At 37.2% G+C, this 19636-nt stretch overlaps 3 protein-coding genes and 1 pseudogene across 3 annotated transcripts; all 4 read right to left on the reverse strand.

Moving 5' to 3' along the window:
• Positions 1-5902: 5902 nt before the first annotated feature.
• LOC137728033 (serine/threonine-protein kinase 12-like) lies at positions 5903-10179 on the reverse strand. The gene is made up of 12 exons (XM_068466908.1): positions 9600-10179; positions 9392-9466; positions 9142-9237; positions 8824-8909; positions 8610-8730; positions 8076-8155; positions 7809-7871; positions 7444-7553; positions 7176-7261; positions 6846-6967; positions 6445-6556; positions 5903-6326 (listed from the first exon to the last, which is right to left on the reverse strand). The coding sequence occupies exons 1-12, from the start codon at positions 9924-9926 to the stop codon at positions 6222-6224; spliced, it is 1383 nt and encodes a 460-aa protein (XP_068323009.1). The 5' UTR covers positions 9927-10179; the 3' UTR covers positions 5903-6221.
• A 553-nt stretch (positions 10180-10732) lies between these two features.
• On the reverse strand, positions 10733-12316 carry LOC137729350 (cyclic phosphodiesterase-like). Its single transcript, XM_068468276.1, has 3 exons — positions 11919-12316; positions 11767-11821; positions 10733-11161 (listed from the first exon to the last, which is right to left on the reverse strand). Exons 1-3 carry the CDS (start codon positions 12228-12230, stop codon positions 10956-10958), a joined length of 573 nt encoding a protein of 190 aa, XP_068324377.1. The 5' UTR covers positions 12231-12316; the 3' UTR covers positions 10733-10955.
• Positions 12317-13504: 1188 nt separating this feature from the next.
• LOC137727634 (cyclic phosphodiesterase-like) lies at positions 13505-14889 on the reverse strand (annotated as a pseudogene).
• Positions 14890-18227: 3338 nt separating this feature from the next.
• Positions 18228-19381, reverse strand: LOC137727520 (oil body-associated protein 2B-like). Its single transcript, XM_068466369.1, has 3 exons — positions 19042-19381; positions 18715-18912; positions 18228-18522 (listed from the first exon to the last, which is right to left on the reverse strand). Exons 1-3 carry the CDS (start codon positions 19331-19333, stop codon positions 18266-18268), a joined length of 747 nt encoding a protein of 248 aa, XP_068322470.1. The 5' UTR covers positions 19334-19381; the 3' UTR covers positions 18228-18265.
• Between the last annotated feature and the right edge of the window lie 255 nt (positions 19382-19636).

Below are 19636 nucleotides of genomic sequence, written 5' to 3' on the forward strand. Positions count from 1 at the left end.
AACTAATTATATTCTCTTCAAAGGCAAGGGGACCACAAAAGCAACAATACATTTGTTTCAAATGATGTTGAGAGGTTCATGTCTTCAATGCAAGACCTAATACCATAAATGCATCATAGATTATTCATAGTCAATTGCAGTTCACCATCGTTTTCATTGCTTTGAAGGGTTCTATTTTTTCGTAGTTATTATTATTATTTTTCAGTAGTTTTTATTAATTTGTGAACTAATTATCATGATTCTAAAAGGTACCAGCCATTAGAGGGGCGGCGGACAGGGCTCTAGCGTCTGGGTGATTTTTTTTTTTTTTTAATTTTAGTTAAATTTATCATATAACATATGAATAAATGTTTACTTATACTTAAAAAAAAAATACATAAGTAATTGTATTGTGATATAAATTGCAAAATTGAGTGAAGTATTAGAACATATTAAAAACATAGGGAACAAGCATATAATAAGTGTTTATCAAGGTATTCAACAAGTCTCTTACGATTTAATGAAAAATAAATAAATGCAAAATGAAATTAAGTTATCTATTCTCTATTTATGTGAGAGTTGCGACCTAGGCAAGTGCTAGACGAGTGAATAGGCAGATCTAGGCACTCTTTCTTAATGTCAACGTTTAGGTATTAATTATCGGGAGAAAAACTAACAAAAAGTCCTAAAAAACTCTAGTTTTAATGAAAATGACAAAATAAAGGTACAAGTGAATAGTACTAGGAGTGACTTTTCAGAGTAAAAATATCCCCTTCGTTAAAAGTGCACAATACCGGAACATTGCTAAGATTCCCTTTGGGATAGCGGCGCTAGAATGAGATTTTTAGAACATTGCTAAGGGTCTTGTACAAGATGGTTATATTTAACTTAGGTGATTCCTCCCCCCACCCCCCACACACCCCCCCCCCCCCCCCCCAAAAAAAAAAAAAAAAAACCAAAAATACATAGTTTTGAATTTTGTTGTTATTTTTTTTTAAATGTTAGTAGTATTCTTCTTTACTTGCAAGTAAAATGTCTTAATTCAAATCTCTTTAACGGTCAGTTCAAAACAAATTGTATGTATTAAAAAAATAAATAAATAAATAAACATAAACATAAAAAAAAGATAATTAATATTTGTCCAATGAATGTCCACCTAATACAGTTGCCTTGGCCCAACTTTAAGTAATGCATTCAGTAACCAATGGGTGACTCTTTCAATAGCTTACCAAGTTTAGTTAAAGGATGTGCCGACGTTTAAGCCTTGCTACAAGGCAGCTAGCAATGATACATGTACAATGTATTATGAACTATAGACTTATCATTGATCTTTTTATGCTTTTTTTCTTAGTTTAGTGTCGCAAGGCTTGTAGAATAATTTTGAAATTATTATCCACCATATTCTTGATAAATTCTATATACACTTGCCTTTATTCACATCGTTGTGAGTCGTGACACATTAAGTTATTAAATTTAATTATTGATGTTCTACAAAACTACCTTATTAGAGGTTAGCTCTCATGTTAGGGATTTGATTTTAGCTTGGCTGCTATGTGATCGTGGTGCCCTGCTTGCGGTGGTGATCTCTGCCTCCATGGCCGGTGGTGTTTACCCAGTAATCGACAACGGTAGCATGCAGCTCCTCATGACAGCGAGTGAGTTCTTGATCTTATGCCCAGGGATTTTGTTTCAGCGAGATTAGTAGGTTGTAAATGGGTCTTTAAGATCAAGAAGAATGTTGATGGTTCAATTGAGAGGTATAAGGCAAGACTGGTGGCTAAAGGGTTTAATTAAGAAGAAGGTATTGACTATGGAGAGACATTTAGCCCAGTTGTTAAACCTACAACAGTGAGATTAGTTCTAGCTTTATCTGCACATTTTAGTTGGGTACTAAGACAATTGGATGTGAAAAATGTCTTTCTACATGGCATCTTGCAAGAAGATGTGTACATGGCACAACCACCTAGATTTGTTGATACCAAACATGGAGACTATTTTTGCCGATTACATAAATCCTTATATGGATTGAAACAGGCACCAAGGGCATGAAATGAGAGATTCACTAGTTTTCTGCCATCTTTGAGGTTCAAATCCACATATGCAAATTCATCTGTTGGCGGTTCTATGGTGATCTTGCTATTATATGTTGATGACATACATGCATGCCCAAGTAGAAATTGCCATGCAGAAGATGAAGCTTTCACATTTAAAAATTTCCAGATTGGGTAGTTTAATTTAATTTTAAAAACCTTGGCCAGCAGGATTATATTGTAATCCTTCTCAGTGAGATTGCAAACATGACAGTAGCCCTGTTCTAACGAAGGTGACATGTAATCAGTATTGATATTTTTGCTTTATGAATCCAGAGTCCAAAGGACAATCATGATTGCATTTTCTTTTGGGTGGTTTGGTATTCTTTCAATTTCCAACTGTGGAAATTTCTAGTACCCACGATGCACACTAAAGAAGGTAAAAAATTACAAACAAGTTTTTCCTTGTCAAATTTTAGGACGTTCCGTTTGATGTTGCGACGTTGTTTAATGTCTTCTAAAATAAAATCCAATTTTACCTTAAAAGAAAATTTGCAGCTAGAATTGTTAGCTTGATATAAATCATTGTTATATTTTTGAAAAGAAACTTAAGTTTTTAGGGTCAAGTACTGTCTAATTGTATGATAATGTTCAACGTGTGTGTGTAAGGTATATAAGGTAATTTAACCAAAAGTCAATAAAAACTTTACTATTAAGCCATATATCAATGACATATTTTTGGTTTGGACTTAATCAATGATATATTTTTATTAATTAGGCATATGTTCAATGATGAATGCCACATAGGCTTTAAGTCATTATAACTAGTTAGAATTTGACTATTCTATCATTCTCTTTCTTTCTCTCTCTATAACTATCATATAAGCTTAAGTTATTATAAATACGGATTTAGATTCTCTCCGGATCAATATTGTGGAGATCCTCCGGGCCGATGGGTCTCATCCATTGATACAAATCCAATAGCCAAAATCTCTTATCTTTCCTATTTTCCCCTCAACTCTTCTCTTTCTTCCTCACTAATTGAAGCTCTCAACCTAGAACCACCAACTCCCAAAATTCCAAATTAAATTCAACCTCACCTTAGAATCAGCCGCAACATCGCCACAACCCACAACCACCAATTGCTCCCTCACCTTAACCTCTCAAAAATCAGCCCCAACACCACCACATCCCTCAATTGCAAATCCCTTAACCTTACAATCTCAGCCGATGTTAACGAAACAACAAAGATAGGGGTTGTGCAAACCAATGTCTTTTCGTTGCAAATATCTTTTTCATAACTATGGAAGAATTATAGAGAGAGAAATCTAAAAGATGAAGAAGAAGAAAGAGAGATGACAAATAAAAAGCTAAAAAATAGTAAGGGATAGCAAAAAAAAAAAATCAGACTTAGAACAGATGAATTGCAATTGAATTTGGGGTTTGTTAACAACGGTGGGGTGTGGGGGCCGTGTCGGGGAGAAAGAGGAGTTGAGGGGGAAGAGAGGCGGAGGAAGAGGCTTTGGCTGTTGGATTTCTATTCTTATGGAACTAATCTTGAAGGGATCTTAATCCTATAAATAGTTACAACATGTATATTTTATCATTCTCTTTCTCTCTCGGCCTTCGTTTACATGAAGGAGTCTACTCAACTAAAAAAAAAAAAAAAGGAACTAGGAAACGGACACATCATTGTTGTGTCCGAATCCAAGTATAAAAAAACAAAACCAAGAAACAGACACTACGTTATAATGTCTGATTCTAAATGTAAAAGATAGAGTTAGGAAACGGACACTACATTATAGTGTCTGAATCTAAATGTAAAAATCAAGAATCTCATGAGGTGTGAAGTGTAGGAGAAGTGTGAGTGATGGAAAAAATAGAACCAGAAAACGGATACTGCAACACAACGTCTGCATCTAAAAGTGAAAAACAAAACAAGAAACGAACACTGCATTGCAGTGTCTGAATCCAAATGTACAAAGGAACATGTAGGAGGCGTGTGAGTGATGGAAAAAACGAAACCAATAAATAGACACTGCAACGCAATGTCTGAATCCAAATGTAAAAACAAAATCAGGATACAGACACTGCATTACCGTGTTTGATCCGTATTGACTTATTCCAAATATAAAACTATGAGAAAGGTGTGTTAGTTAAAGTGGATGCCAGCTGTAGTTGTAGATTTTATAATTTTTGTTTATTTTTTATGCGTTTAAGTATCACAATACATGATTGACCTATTTATAATTAACATAAATATTATTGATCTATTGTTAATATTGTAACTTTTTATTAATTTTTCAGAAAATCACCCATATATATATTTGTGTGTGTGTGTGTGTGTATTTGTAGACTAACACGTTTGTTGCTTTTTTAAACCATTTCCGTGTTGAAAAATTTTATTTGAACTCATCATTTGTTTCTTTAGGCTCATCATAAAAAATCAAATATGAATTATTTTCTTACCCTGTTACGCGATGCATTTAACATAAACAAGTAAAAACTTCTCAGTAGACCCAACGTCTGCAGTAACTATTAAAATAACTAAACACCAACTATATTCAGACGTTTTCATAGCGGAAACCAAGTTCATGTTGATGAATGGATGGCGTTCGAGTTCAAAAGTTGGAGCCTCAAAAGGGGGTATGAATTGATTTTAATTGAGTTTTCCATGATTTACCACTTGTTTGGTTGCATCGTGGTCGCGGATGAATTCGGCCGGCCAGCACCAAAACTATCGGGAGGATTCAGCAGAGGTCTGCACAACTCAACAGGCAGACATCGAAAAATAAGCGGAATTAGTTGGTCTGCTACCGAAGTAGCCTTCACTTTTGTTTTTAGAATTTAAAGGTTTCCAACAAGAACATGGTGTTAGGAATCTAGGTTGCTTGAAAACTAGGTCAAATAAGAAAAGAAAAAAAGCAATTGGACAATTTAGGGCCTCAATTTTTCTTCCAATTTTAACCTTCCAAAAGAGCATGTGGTTCAATATCTTAGTGTTGAGTTTTTACCCTCGCGTCCCGGGTTTGAAGCTTCCTCTCTCCTAAATTATCATTAAAAAAAAAAAAAAAAAAAAAAAAAAAAAACCTTCCAAAAGATCTTGTATGAGTAATTTGGTTGGTCCAACTAGTGAGTTATTTGGAAATACAAATAGGAAATATTTTTGCTCACCACTCTCAAGTGATCGTTGAATGAGTTTAAATTTTGAAATTTGTCTATCCACTACATATATCTCAAAATTTAAACTCATTCAATGATAATAAATGGAGTGGTGAGCATCACAATCACTTGAGAGTAGTGAGCAAAAATACCCCCTATACAAAATATGAGCTCATTTCATTACGTTGGTCAATTGGTCCAACTATCTCTTCTTGCCTAATTGAGCCATAAAATAATTAGGTGCAACGGCTAGTTTGACCCATGATATGAGAATAAGCTCTTCTCAATGGATTTCGCTTACACAAAGTTACATTACCAAAACACAAAATTAAGAGATTTTGTTGTATAAGCTAACCAATTTGTGACCACAATACATGCAATGCCAAAAGAGGCACCAAACTTATGTTGGGGTATCCGGGGAACAAAGCTCCAATCTGCATGTGGCTCGTCCCTCAAACGTCTCTCTTTCACACCATGCAAAATTAGTTATTTAGTCTAGATATTTTCAGTAAGATGAGTTGACCAGGATAATATGCCCACTTCGTCGCATCAAAATTTGATTCTCTCTCTTTATAGATTAGAATAATTTAGAATCTGACGTTGCAAGAATATAAAAACATTCTAGAAAAAATTCCCATCGGTGTAAAGAAATAAGGATGGTAACAACCATTAGTTGATTCGTTGATTCATGTTCACAATGTCTTGAACATAAACAAAGTAAAACTTGGACAAAATCAAATTCAAAACAATATCATTCACCATCCAAAGTTTACTTACAAAGTTACAAGCAACCTTTATCTATCTTACAAATTCAAAAGCTCGGCATGAGCACAAAGTTGACCGTATTACCGGTGTCACGACTCACGAACAAACTGTAGTTTCATGCGAAACATGTTTCAGTCTCAGCCCAGAATATATATCAGGATATCAAGGGGAGAGTGAAAAAAAAATTAGGAAGCAATGTTACAAAAAAATAAATTTTGTCACCAAGCAGGGAATGAGTAACTTCGGTTGGTTGGCTGTCAAGACAAATGAAGAAACAATTCCCATTTATATGCTGCTGGTAGAACGTGATGAACGACTTCTGCCGCTTCGACCAGAATTATCCTTCCTTATCATGGCTTCAAGGTTTTGAAAGCATTTCAACGGTCTAACCTGTACATGTTATATGGAGGGGGGTGAGGGAGACGAAGAGAGAAGGAAATATTCAGCTATGCAAGTAACTAGTCATGCAGGGATGTGTAAGTTAACAAAGCAATAGCAAAGAGGTCACCTTCCAACGCCTTTTATGACCAAGAACGTTATACATAGATTCCAGCCTCAATATTATTTGCCTAAATGCTGGTCTTCTAGCTGGATTCTCGTTCCAGCACTCCTCAATCAACCTGTGAGCAGGCATCACATTAACAAAATTAGCTGAGGTTTTATGACCCCAATACACACAGGTTAAAATATAAGTTCTTCTGAAGAAAAGTGAATTCTGATTTGCATCCCAAAATCACTGGCTAAGAATTTGACAAATAAACGGCAGTTGGTTGCACTCCCAAGAGAAAACACCAAAAGTCGTGACAAAATCCCACAAGCATTCAAGGATTCCCAGGAAAGAAACTCAGAAATTGAAATCACTATAGGATAAGTTGAACAAGGTTGTTCTTAGAACCATATAGCACTTACTCTCTCAGACCATGTCTATAAAGCTTTTCTGGAGCTCTAAAAGGTGGGCGCTCTTTTGCAACATATGCTTTCGGAACTTCATTATCTTGCTTGGCAGCAAATGGTGGGCAGCCTTCTATCATCTACAATACAGCTCTTACAAAGTCACTAATAAACCAAATCAGGTAGTAATAACTTAGGATATCCATGATGCATTTGATATTATGCTCTTCCACAAGAACTTACTACTAAAGACAAACGTTTACTTAGACGAGGGTGTATGCCCTATGATGGCATACAAACAACTTTATAAACACTGTTGGTCCAGATTTAAAAATGAATCATATTTACCTCTTGTAGAATTAGCGCAAAAGAGAATACATCCACTTTGGTATCATATTCTTCATTCTTGAAAACCTCAGGAGCTATGTATCGACCTGTCAATGACAATTAACACGTTCCACTCAAAAACTATATAAGCAAAGGAAAACTATGTACGAACTCAAAAATATAAAATCTTTTTTCAAGGAAACTACATGAACTATGAACATTTTTTTGGCTAGGATCTATGCAACATATTAACCACAATGGTGTGTATTCCCAGAAAAACAATACTCACATGAAGTATCTTGACAAATCAAAGGCCTATCCTCTTTAACTGTCGTCAGCAACTTGCTAACTCCAAAATCCGCAACTTTCAGGTGCCTGGAATCATCCCGCAATATATTCCTGTAATCTTACTCGTGAGCAACATAAAGTTAAAACGCCAAATTTTCCATGCTATTATGGGTAACAATGATTCATCTCTTTGGAATTTCAATGATAATATGAGCATATGCTTCAAGCAAAATGAGGACATGGGGGAGAGGGAGAGCACTTGGCATTTAAATCACTTAAGTGCTCAGCAGAATGGGATTAGATTGTCACGGGTTTAATTCTTGCAAAGTAAAAGAGAAGGCCATTGAAGAAGAACAAGAAACTTACGAAGGCTCAAGATCGCGATGAATTATTGGTTCTGGCTTATTCTCATGCAAATAACTCATTCCTCTGCAAGATATCAAAAGATAAGTAGTGAGGAAATGTCGAAGTACAATACATGATTTTGCTTTCACAACACGAATCAAGCAACCAACTTTTCAACATTGTAGCTTCTAATAATCGAGCATTCATTTAGTATATAGTCTCTCTTCATTTGTTAGTGAAGGAAATACAGAACAAGATAATCAAAACCAATTCAAACTAGTACCACACCTTGCAATATCAAGTGCAAATTTTACAGCTATGGTTGGTTTTAGCGCTCCTCTTCTTTTCAAAAATGCACGAAGGTCTCCCTGCAATAAAAAGACAGAAATAAAGATCTAAAGAAAACTCTAAATTTGCATTTGTTTTAATCTCTAATTTGACTGTTCTCCTCTCCAATTTTTCTCTCCGCGCACCTCGGAGGAGGAATGCGAACTGAACAGAGTAAAAAGTTCTATGAGTACTATTATTCGCACAACTATGCCACTAACACTGTCATGCCTAATTGATTCTGCAATTTTCAATGGAAGCCTAAAACCAAATTTGAGGACTAACATACGCAAAAGAGGATGGCATTCTAACAGTAACAAATTCAACTTCACACTTTAAGATTGGAACCTTAACTTTTACTAGTAAAGATTATGAAATATACTCTTGGTACTATTTCGAAATACAGAACAATAAGAACTCAGGAAATAACCGAAACTTATATAAACCATGGCATTAATATTCCATGTTAAGAAGACCAATGGAATGGGAAATTACCTTAGGCAAATATTCTATTACAATCATCATTGGACTGCTTTGTGTCACTGCACCCAGAAACTGGACTACATTTGGATGTCGTATCCTTTGAAGCAACGCAAGCTCATCCCTGAATGCCTTCCTGAAGAAAGACCAAATTGATTTATAATTCAAAAGACCATAAAGCTAGAAATAATGAAGTGGAAAAACCATGAATAGTTTACGATCAACCCACACTTTATCCTCGTCAACAAGCACTTCCTCCGCAAGCATTTTCACAGCAACCTGTATTCCCCGCCAGGATGCGATACAGTATGTTCCCTGTGAAGCAACGTACGGTTGAACAGAACCAAATAAGGCGAGTAACAATACTGAGTAACAATACTAAAAGAGGCACAACATCCAATTAAACAACTAATCGAAAAATGCTTATGAAACACCCAAATTCATACAAAGATAAGATGGTTCCAACTCCAAGATGGGTAATGGATAACAGGGGAAACAAGAAATGGCAAATCCGTATACCCAAGTTATCGAAAAACAAAAATTTTACCTTAGTAATGTCAACACTGTTGGTAAAGTCCAGTTCTTTGGGATCAATTTCGTACTCTGGGACTTCCCTGGCATGGTTAACGTGCATGGGAGCCATCTGAATGTTACATTCATAAAAATTAGAATATAAAACAAGCATAATATACAAAATTAAAACAAAACCCAAATCATAAAACACATTGAGCTGAATTGGGTTTGTTTAATTTTCCAATATTAAAAGTTCAAATCAGCTAAATTAATCAAAATGGTACCAGAGACTTTGCCCCACGCTTATCCAGAAGCTTGATCACATCGTGGTTCTTATAGTAAATAGCATCTGCAAGAGGCTGTTTAATCAACGTTAGATTATTACAAATCACTAATTAACACACACTAATTCTCCAATTTTCAATTTCACATTGGTAATCGGGGGTTTTTTTTTTTTTTTTTTTTTTTTAATTATATAAAATTTTCACTTACGGTGCTCCCCCATCGGTCTTTGGGGTTAACGTCAGCTCCGCGGTCAAGCAGCAGCGAAACGACGTCGGTGAGCCCCTGACACGCGGCGACATGGAGAGCCGTCCGATCGTCGATGTCCCTGAAATTCACATCCACTCCCGAATCCAGAAGCTCCTTAATCCCATCCAAGTCAGCTTCATTGGCCAAATACATGAGCTTCACTCCGGGATCGATCCCCTCCGGATCATCCTCCAGCCCCTCCCCCACGCGCTCCTCCAGCTCATGCTCCGGCGCCAGCGACGACTGCCTCCCCAGTGGGAATCTCAACGGCGTCGCCTTCAAGTCCATTGCCAGCTTCTCAGACAAGCTGGAATTTTGCTTTGCTGTAGTAGCAGCAGAAGTGCTTTTCTGTGGTGGCAGCAGAAGTGCTTTCTGTACAGCAATTTGCTATACACGCGACGGATTTGTAGGAAAAGTGCTTTTAGTTCTAACGCTTTTCTTTCATCTTTATATTTTCTGGTGGTGGGTTTCACGTGGGGCGAGCGCGTGGAGGGAAACTTCGACGTTACGGCGAAGACGGTGCATGTTAAGAAGGGTTATTTAAAGTGAGCTGGGGTGTTAGATGCGCCTCACCAACGAACTTGTCCATGGGACCATTGGGGTTGGGGTTGGCGGTGCAGTGTGAACTGTCGAGTGTGCCGCTAGGGAATACCAGGGTTTTTTCCCTTTTTCCGGGGGAGATCGTGAGGGAATATTAGGTTATTATATTTGATGTATTTAAATTTTTAACATATTTTATTATTATATTTGATGTACCAAATCGTTTTCCTAGCATATTGAAAAAAATTTCGTTATTACTTATCCACCAGTAACACAGGTTTGAAGATTCGTTTAATAAATATAAAATTACTATTTTACCCTTAATGTTTTGGTAGTTCATTTTTCTTCTACATTAAAACATGATCGTTGTAAAAATATTGAAAGTTTTACTCTTTTTCCTTCTCCCTTCATATATGTAAAATAAAAATAAAACACTCCGTCAACCCCCCTCCCCCCACCCCAACCACCCAAACCCGTCTTGTGACCCCGACTAGTATAAATTTGTCTTGTGACCTGTTGTATAACGCAACCATTCAATTTGAGAGGGATCTAAGTTGAAAGTCTCATAAAAATGGAACATATTAAAACCATAGTGGATTAGTGATCACCAAACCAAGCGTTTACTTAAAAAGCCCCATCCTCTGTGACAGCTTTGAGCCCTTGACAATTGACATTACAACAAAACCTCCAACTTGTTAATGTTCTTGATCAAGAGATGACAGGGACACTGAAACAGAACCTGATTACAAGCTTAATCATAAGCACGCAGTAAGAGAACTAATTCGATTCGAGGGTGCACTCAGCAATCTTCTCCCAGGACTTGAGAGTTATATCTTCGGTGTCGGTTTTGTACAATGCAAGGCGAGTAACGGGGAAGCTCAGGCCGGCAATGCTCTCGTCAAGAGTGTTAGCTTTTTCTTGCGCCTTCTTCTTCTCTTCGTCGGTCAGATCTCCGTAAAGGATGCTCAAATGTGGCATATATGCTGCAGGCCAAATAGAATACCATCCAGGAATCATCAATCCTAAACCAAGAACAATACTTCTGGTTTGATAAAAATAAGGCTTTTTAGCCTGGTTCCCAAGATTGACTCGTCACTTTGGTCCTGAGATTTAAAATCGATAGAACTAGCTTTTGAGTTTGTCCATCGTCAATCATTTTGATCATTTTATGAAAAATCTCTGTTAAATAAGGAGTTATGACAACTTCAACGATCAAAGTGAAGAATTATACCAATATTAGAGACCATTTTGGACTAATACAATATCAGAGACCATTTTGGGCTAATACTTACAAAAATGTAGCTTGCGAAAGATGCCAACTATCTTCTTCTAACAAGTGAAAATTTGATAACTATTTCGTTTTTAGTTTTCACAGAGCCACATTTATGCATCAATCGTTGTCTCGCCAATTGAAAGAGAACACGAACTATTGATTAAAAGCATAAAGATATCAAACTTAATCTTTAGCAAGTTTAATTAACAGAAAAAGAAAAATCAGCAGGAACTTACATCTATTTTCGCCTCCTCTCTCACTTGCTCCCAATCCAAATGAACAAATATAAAAATAAATTAGTGCATTAGAACTTACGGGTTGAGCTTTTGAAACCGAAACGGCCAGAGCAGTGAGCACTAGCTTGCACCACCTGAGAAAATCAAACCCCAGAAACTAATTTTATTAATAACTCGTATTAAATTTCCATTAATCCCAGAAAAAGGGAAGAAATTGGAAAAGTTAAATACCTGAGGGGTCGGATTTATGAGGAGGAAAACACACTGGTAAAAGAAGGTGCCGGTGGCCACGCGATCAACCTTGGCGTCGTAGGCCTTGAGGCCCTCAGAAGCCGATCGGAACTTCGCGAGGGCGTCGTCCAGGGTCAGGCTGATGGCCCCCACCACGGTGATGTGGGGCTCGAACTGTGGACCACCGAACTCAGCACGGAGGCCCTGCATCACCTTCTTCAGCCTGGCGGCCACGTTATCCGGCGGGAGGGCCCACACCGAGTAGACGTTCTTTACTTCCGCTGCAGTAGATGCGGTTAGTGGGTCTGCCATGGAAACTGAGGAGTGGATGAAGAGGAGGAGAGAAGCCCAAGGGTCTTAACACTTGCAAGGATTTTGGGGATGATTTTTTTTTTTTTTTTTTTTTTTTTGGGGTATTGATTTGCTCATTCTAGCAAAATAAATAGAATATTCTGGTCACATATTCGAGGCTTAAATAATGGTTTAGAATAAAGTTTTTGTGATAGACTATGGATTCTGTACCAAAAATATAAAAAAATACTTAAGACTCTTTAGATCAACGGTCTTGGTTAATCTAAACTTTGAGGAGTTAGTCACTTACTATTCGGTTGAATGGTATTCTTTTTTATTTGTAAATAAAAAAGTTTAAGTTTAAATCTCGTAGATGACGAATTCACAATCAATTTATTTTCTACATAATATATCGTTGAACCAAAAACTTAGAGGAGAAAAGCCACGGGACAGAATATATTAACAAGGTTCAAAATCTTCTCACGTAATAAAAGAGAAAACTAACAAAAGTTGCATTGTTTGTTAATACTAGCAGGAATAATATTGTAGTATCTTTACGCTGAGTGATTTTTAAATTGGGGAGTGAGATTTTAGCTCTTCACATTACACTTAAGGTTTTAAAATTGTATCAATTTATGTATTTTGTCTAACGAATATTTGTATCTTTATTAAAATGATGATATGATAAAATTCATTTTGGATTGACATGTAAGTCATATTTGTACCAAATTAACTAAAAATACTTAATAATTTAATGAGATTTTTTTTTTTGTTGAAGAAAAGTACGATATTTCAATCAAATTTTTTTTAGATGTTATCCATTTTATAATTCAATGAAAGTTGTCATTAAAAATAAAAGTAATTATATTATACTGTGCATATATATGTACGTACACTTCTAATTATCTATCGTAAAGCCATGCATGCTCGTCCACGGAACCATGCATGCTCGTTTAAGGCAGGGGTGTGATTTTCTTCATATGTCCACTGCAAAACCCTTGCCATGCAGCTTCCAGTAGTCTGCCTGCGGATTGACCACTCTGGCTCCGCAATATCCACCCTCATAAAAAATAAAAATAAAAACACAAAAACATCAGGGAACGTATTAAAATCACAGTGGATTAATGGTCACCAACCCTAAGCGTTTACTTAGGGAACAAACACAAGCTGGCAAAAATGCCCCAGCGCAAGAGAATTTTTGCCCAAGAAAAAGAGAAAAAGATCGAGACATGAGAGGGACACTAAAGCAGAATCTGATTGCAAAGTTAACTCATATATAAGCAGCAGTAAGAGAACTAGTTCGATTCGAGGGTGCACTCAGCAATCTTCTCTTCGTGATCACCGTTGATTTTGTGTAATGCAAGGCGAGTAACGGGGAAGCTCAGGCTGGCAATGCTCTCATCGAGAGTGTTTGCTTTTTGTTGCGCCTTCTTCTTCTCTTCGTGGTCAGATCACCGTAAGGGATGCTCAAATGTGGCATATAAGCTGCAGGCCAAATAGAATACCATCCAGGAAACCAAGAACAATACTTTTGGTTGATAAAAGTAAGGCATTTTAGCCAAAATAGTCTATGAGATTGGCATGATTTAAAATCGATAGAACTATTTCTGAGTTTGTCCAACATCAATCGTTTTGATCCTCATGTTAAAAATCTTTAAAATCACAAAAATATCATCAAGTTTGTCCAACGTCAATCATTTGCGTTTCAAAAAAAAAAAAAAAAATCCTCAATTTTGGTACGAAAAGACCAAAATGATGGATTTCGGACGAACTCAAGGATCTCGAATTCAAATCTCAGGGAACAAACTGAAGATAGTTATGTCAAACTCAACTATTTTGGCTAATACTTACAAAAATGTAACCTTTTCGAGAGATGCCAACTATCTTCTTCTGACAACATAAATGTTTGATAACCATTTCATTTTTAGTTTTCACAGATAATACTAATACTAAGTAGCCACATTTATGCTTTCAATCGTTGTCTTGCCAATTGAAAGAGAACACCAACTATTGATCAAAAGCATAAAGATTTCAAACTTAATCTTTGGCAACTTTAATTAACAGAAAAAGAAAAATTAGCAGGAACCCACATCTATTTTCTCCTCCTCTCTCACTTGCTCTCAAATCTCAATCCAAATTAACAAATATTAAAATAAATCTGTGTATTTTTTTTTTTTTTTACAAGAAAAATAAATCAGTGCATTAGAACTTACGAGTTGAGCTTTTGAAACCGAAATGCCCAGAGCAGTGAGCACTAGCTTCTACCACCTGAGAAAATAAAATCCCAGAAACAAATTTTATTAACTCGTATTAAATTTCCATTAAACCCAGAAAAAGGGAAGAAATTGGAAAAGTTAAATAAATAAATACCTGAGGGGTCGGATTTATGAGGGGGAACACATTGGTAAAAGAAAGTGCCTGTGGCCACGTGATCAACTTTGGTGTCGTAGGCCTTGAAACCCTCAGAAGCCGATCGGAACTTCGTGAGGGCGTCTTCCAGGGTCAGGCTGATGGGCCTCACCACGGTGATGTGGGTCTCGAACTGGGGACCACCGAACTCGGCACGGAGGCCCTGCATCAGCTTCTTCAGTCTTGGGGTCACGCCATCCGGCGGGAGGGCCACCACCGCGTGGACTTTCTTTACTTCCGCTGCAGTAGATGTGGTTTGTGGGTTTGCCATGGAAACTGAGGAATGCTGGAGTGGATGAAGAGGAAGAGAGAAAACACTTGTTATGATTTTTATTTATTTTTCATTTCATTTTTTTTCGGTGTTGATTGCTTGGATTAATAATGGTTTAGAGTAAAGCGTTTTGATAAACATTGGATTAAAAAAATATAAAGAAAGACTTTGAGGGGTATCCACTTAGTGGAAAGAGATCCTCTCCGGATCTCTTCCATCAAGGCTGGCGGATTAAGTGATTTGGGTCTTTGAAATTTCATCCTACGACCCACCTGTTTTGAACTCTTAAAGGCTATAATAATTTTTGGCCATTGGATGAAATTTCAAAGGCTTGGATCACTTGATCCGGTGGCCTTGGTAGAAGAGATCAGGAGAGAATCTATTTCCCCACTTAGTATCTGTTAATACTAATAGTATTTATCTTCACTTGTAAGTGAGAGGTTTTAATTTTAAATTTCGTGAATGGCGAGTTCGTAGCCAACTTATTTTTCCTACCCTTTAGTGCAAGGGTAATACTAGGGAGACCAACTTTTAATTAAATTCTGTAAACCATATGATTGTTGATAATTAGATTATTAGAAGTGTTGATTAACATGTTTATTTTCTATTGGCGAAACATTATATGATTTATAAATTTAGTCTAAACAATTGGTTTATCTATCATTACATATTAGTGACAGATCGTATGACGAAGTCGTATCAAAAACTTAAGAGGAGGTAAGGTCATCTCCAACTAAATGAGGGCTAGAAGGCTCCCCTTAACCTTATAGCCATCCAAGAAATTATATTTTAATGAACAATGTCAGACCATATTTCATACTATCTCCAACTGAGGGGGCCAAATGGCTATAGGCCAAACATAGCCATGTGACAAAAAATCATCTCTAACCGAGAGGACCAAAGGATCATAGGTCAAACATAATTTATTATTTTAGTTGAATTAATATGATTACTTAAATTAAACTACCTTATTACATAAGGTTTTTGGACATATTAAAAACTACAACAACTTCAATTTAAAGATTCAACTACTTTATTTTAAAAACTACAACTTAAATTTAAAGACTACAACAACTCAAATTTAAAAACACAACTTAAATTTTAAAACTACAACTCAAATATTAAAGACTACAACATCTTCAATTTAAAGACTATAATCATCATCTTCATTTGCCATTGTAGGAGAATAGTCGGATTTAAACGACTTCCGTTGGCCATATAATTTCCCTTTGTTTCCCATCAAAGTATGTCTTACTCATTGGAGTGTAATCTGAAGTGTTCCTTCGCATGTTCCTATCATCCATCTCTCTCTTCTTGTATTTGTTTTGCCCGTTCTTCGTGCCTACGATTCCTTTCTTCCGCGGCAAATGTATTTTGCTCCACCATTAATCGCAATGAGGACGCCATTTCCTTTTGAAAGGTGTAATCATCCTTTGCCTTGCTCTTTTCCTTCAATTTTCGGGCCTTGTTTCGTCCCGTAGCCCTACATATGGAAGCTTCACCTGGAAACGGATTTTCTACCCTTGTTTCTTGAATGGTAAGAGATCCATGTTCATCCCCAACTGCATTTGAGGAAACATTTCCGAACACCGACGTAGGACCAAATCTTTCTTGAGATGGATCTTCAAATAACACTCACCCTTTACAAAGTTCCCAACAACCGTGATGACTAAAGGGTTTCGAGTTGTCCTCCATATACAATTCCTCCGGTTGGCGTACCTATAGATATAATTACAAAAATTAAGGGAAATTAATTTATGAAATTAAACGTAATATAATTAAATATTTAAAATAACTTGTGAAAACACTTACCTCGTCGTAGTAATTGGCTCCGTTTTCAGGTCAACTTCTGGCCTTTAACACTGCTTGATGCCATTTATCAAACTTGGATGAAGATGTTTTTTTACATCTTGAAGAACAACTCTTGTGGTTTCGGGAATTCAGTGGAGTGGTGTCTTCGTAGAACTCATAGTACTTTTTGGACGTACGAGTCCAAACACCTTCACTTGTTTGAGAACTCTCTTTCACACTATCTTCCGATACCCATCTATAAGCCTTGCAAAGAGCTTCATCTTCTTTTCAGGTCCAAGCCCTACCTTTCATTGTAGATGTGGTCATTTGAAAATTATTGAAAAAATTGAAAAAGATTATTGGAAGAGGTAAGAGAATAGAATGTGAAGAATTGAAATAAAATGAAGATAGTATGGAATGGTGAAAATTATGTGAAAAATAGTGTAGGAATGGCTTAGGTATTTATAGGAAAAAAAAAATTAGAAATTTTTGTTTTTTTTTTCTTTCAAATTTGTTTGAATTTTTTCTTTTTTTTCAAATGCAACGGTAACATAACGTCAGCTAGCTGTTGCTTTTGAATTTTGGGCCGACTCGGGGCTGGCTGGCTCCTTTGGGCTAGCCAGTTGGCATGTTTTCCAATTTTTGGCCCGGTGAGGCTCACGAGCCATTTGACCTAATCTTCGGTTAGAGACGATTTCCGTGTTATTTCGAGCTATTTTTAGCCTTGTAACCTTTTGACTGGGTTTGTTGAAGATGGCCTAAGTAAGCCACTAGGCGCTGAGAGTAAGTTGCTGTTGCGATGAGGATGCATGAGCCTACCCCACCCAAAGCGGAAACTAAAGGGCATGAGTAAGGTGGTCCGTGCTGTTGGGCTCAAAATCTAAAGCGGATACTAGGAATATGTTATTAGGGTTAAAAATCTTCCAATGGAATAAAAGAGAGAAGTAATAAATGTTGCATTGTTTGTTCATATTGTATATTTTAAGTCTGGCGTGATTTTCAAATTGAGTCATGAAGTTTGAATTTTTTCACATTTAATTTTTTTCACATTACATCTTGCGGTTTTAAAAACTGAACTAACTTATGCATTTTGTCTAACAAAATATTTGAATCTTAATTAAACTGGCGACATGTTGACATGTTGACATGTGGGCTATATTTGCACCAAATTGACTGAAGCCTCATCAATTTGATGAAAAATTAGATGTTCAAATAGACAAAGATATAAACCGATACAATTACCAAACCTTATGATGCAAGTGAGAAAAATGAAACCTTATGGTATTTGAAAAATCACTTTAAAGTCAAAACTTAGACATACTGTAGTTTTACCCTACTTTCATTTTACCTGCAACAATTATTAGAGGCTACATGATCGAAGAGTGTAGAGGCCGAAACTATTAATGCACAGGAACTTCAATGTATAGATAAGAACAGTACAGGCTACACACAACCCAAAAGAGCCAAACCACAGATCTAGATCCACAGTTTGTACATACAAAAGCCAGGCAGCATACACACATTTTGTTCTTTTATTCATGGCGGTATTCTTCTAGTTATGTATACTAAAACCATGTATGCTCGTCTATGGAAAGGGTGTGATTTTCTTCATTTCGGTTTGCTTAACGTCCACCGCAAAACCCTTGCCATGCAGCTTCCAGTAGTCCGCCTGCGGATTGATCCACTCTGGCTCCGCAATCTCCACCCTCGATGTCTTCAAGGCATCCGTTGATATGTTGTATTTGGCATCCCTCGTTTCCAACAGCTCCGGCTTCACCATGCCTAAATTCATCGGTTGAGGTGACATCATAAGGGCCGGTGCTCCCAGTGGAAGTCGATCACCTAATTGTAACAACCCACAATTTCATCAATAATAAATCAAAGTAACTAATTTAATTTTTAGAAGGAAAAAACATGTACCTAATCAAAGTAACTATTATTTCTATACAAAAAATTATTCTAACTCCAGCTCTTATGAACACAAGTGCTCTAAATTTTAAGCCATGTGCCAAGCGGCGTTATCTTGCGACTTACCTCGGTCAACTTGCCATGTGCACCAGAATTTGCCGTAAGTTTTGGCCAAATTCTGGAGCTCAGGTTGGCCAATCATCTCGGGGATCTGAGGATTGACCCAGAGGCCGGCTTTGATCTCGTAAGCATGTGAATGCCAAAGCTTTTGTTCATCCGGAGGCAGCGACTCAAATATCTTATCAGACACAATATATTCTACACCTACACAAACATGACAAAATTGCAAATTAAGCCTTAGTTAACCCTAATCGACCAAAAATAGAAAAGAAAGAAACCCAAAAACGAATTGGCTTGGTTTTAATTGGATTGTTACTTGTCAATTAATCTTACCGATTAGGCGGCCGTGGGAGTCGTCGGAGTCGTAGACGGCGCACTGGAGGAAGTCCTGGTTAAGGCGAGTGACGTAGTGATGGGTCTCGATCTGACGAGTCATGTCGTGGCTGTAGAGCGCAAAAGTGCACACGTGCTGGCTCATCTGGTTCACCGGCTTGAGGGACTGCATCATCTCGGCGCCCTTGTCCAGGACGTGCTGTCCCATCGTCATCGGCTTCCCCGGAGGCGTTGGCTGATCTCCCGGCCTGGAGGCGGGGTTCGGAGTCGGTGTCTTGTCACTTGAAGCCATCTCAAAACGACGTTGTGTCTTGCTTCTGATCTCAAATATACAGTCTAGTCTGCGTGTATCTCTGGTTATAACTGCTAAATAACCAGAGTTCAGAGGGAGGAGGAATAAATAAGTGGATGGGAACGTACGTGGGTGTTTTGGGAGGCTTCCACGTGGAACTGCATGTTGCATGAGGAGGAGTGAGGTGGCCGAGGCTGGTGAGTTGAGGCTGCCAAATGTGGAAGATTAGATTAAGGGTTAGTTTGGTATTGCTGTGCTTTGAAAAAAAGCTGATTCTGCTGTGCTGTGAGAATAAGCAGCTGT

Source organism: Pyrus communis, chromosome 3 (genome assembly GCF_963583255.1).
Source record: "Pyrus communis chromosome 3, drPyrComm1.1, whole genome shotgun sequence".
NCBI lineage: Eukaryota > Viridiplantae > Streptophyta > Magnoliopsida > Rosales > Rosaceae > Pyrus > Pyrus communis.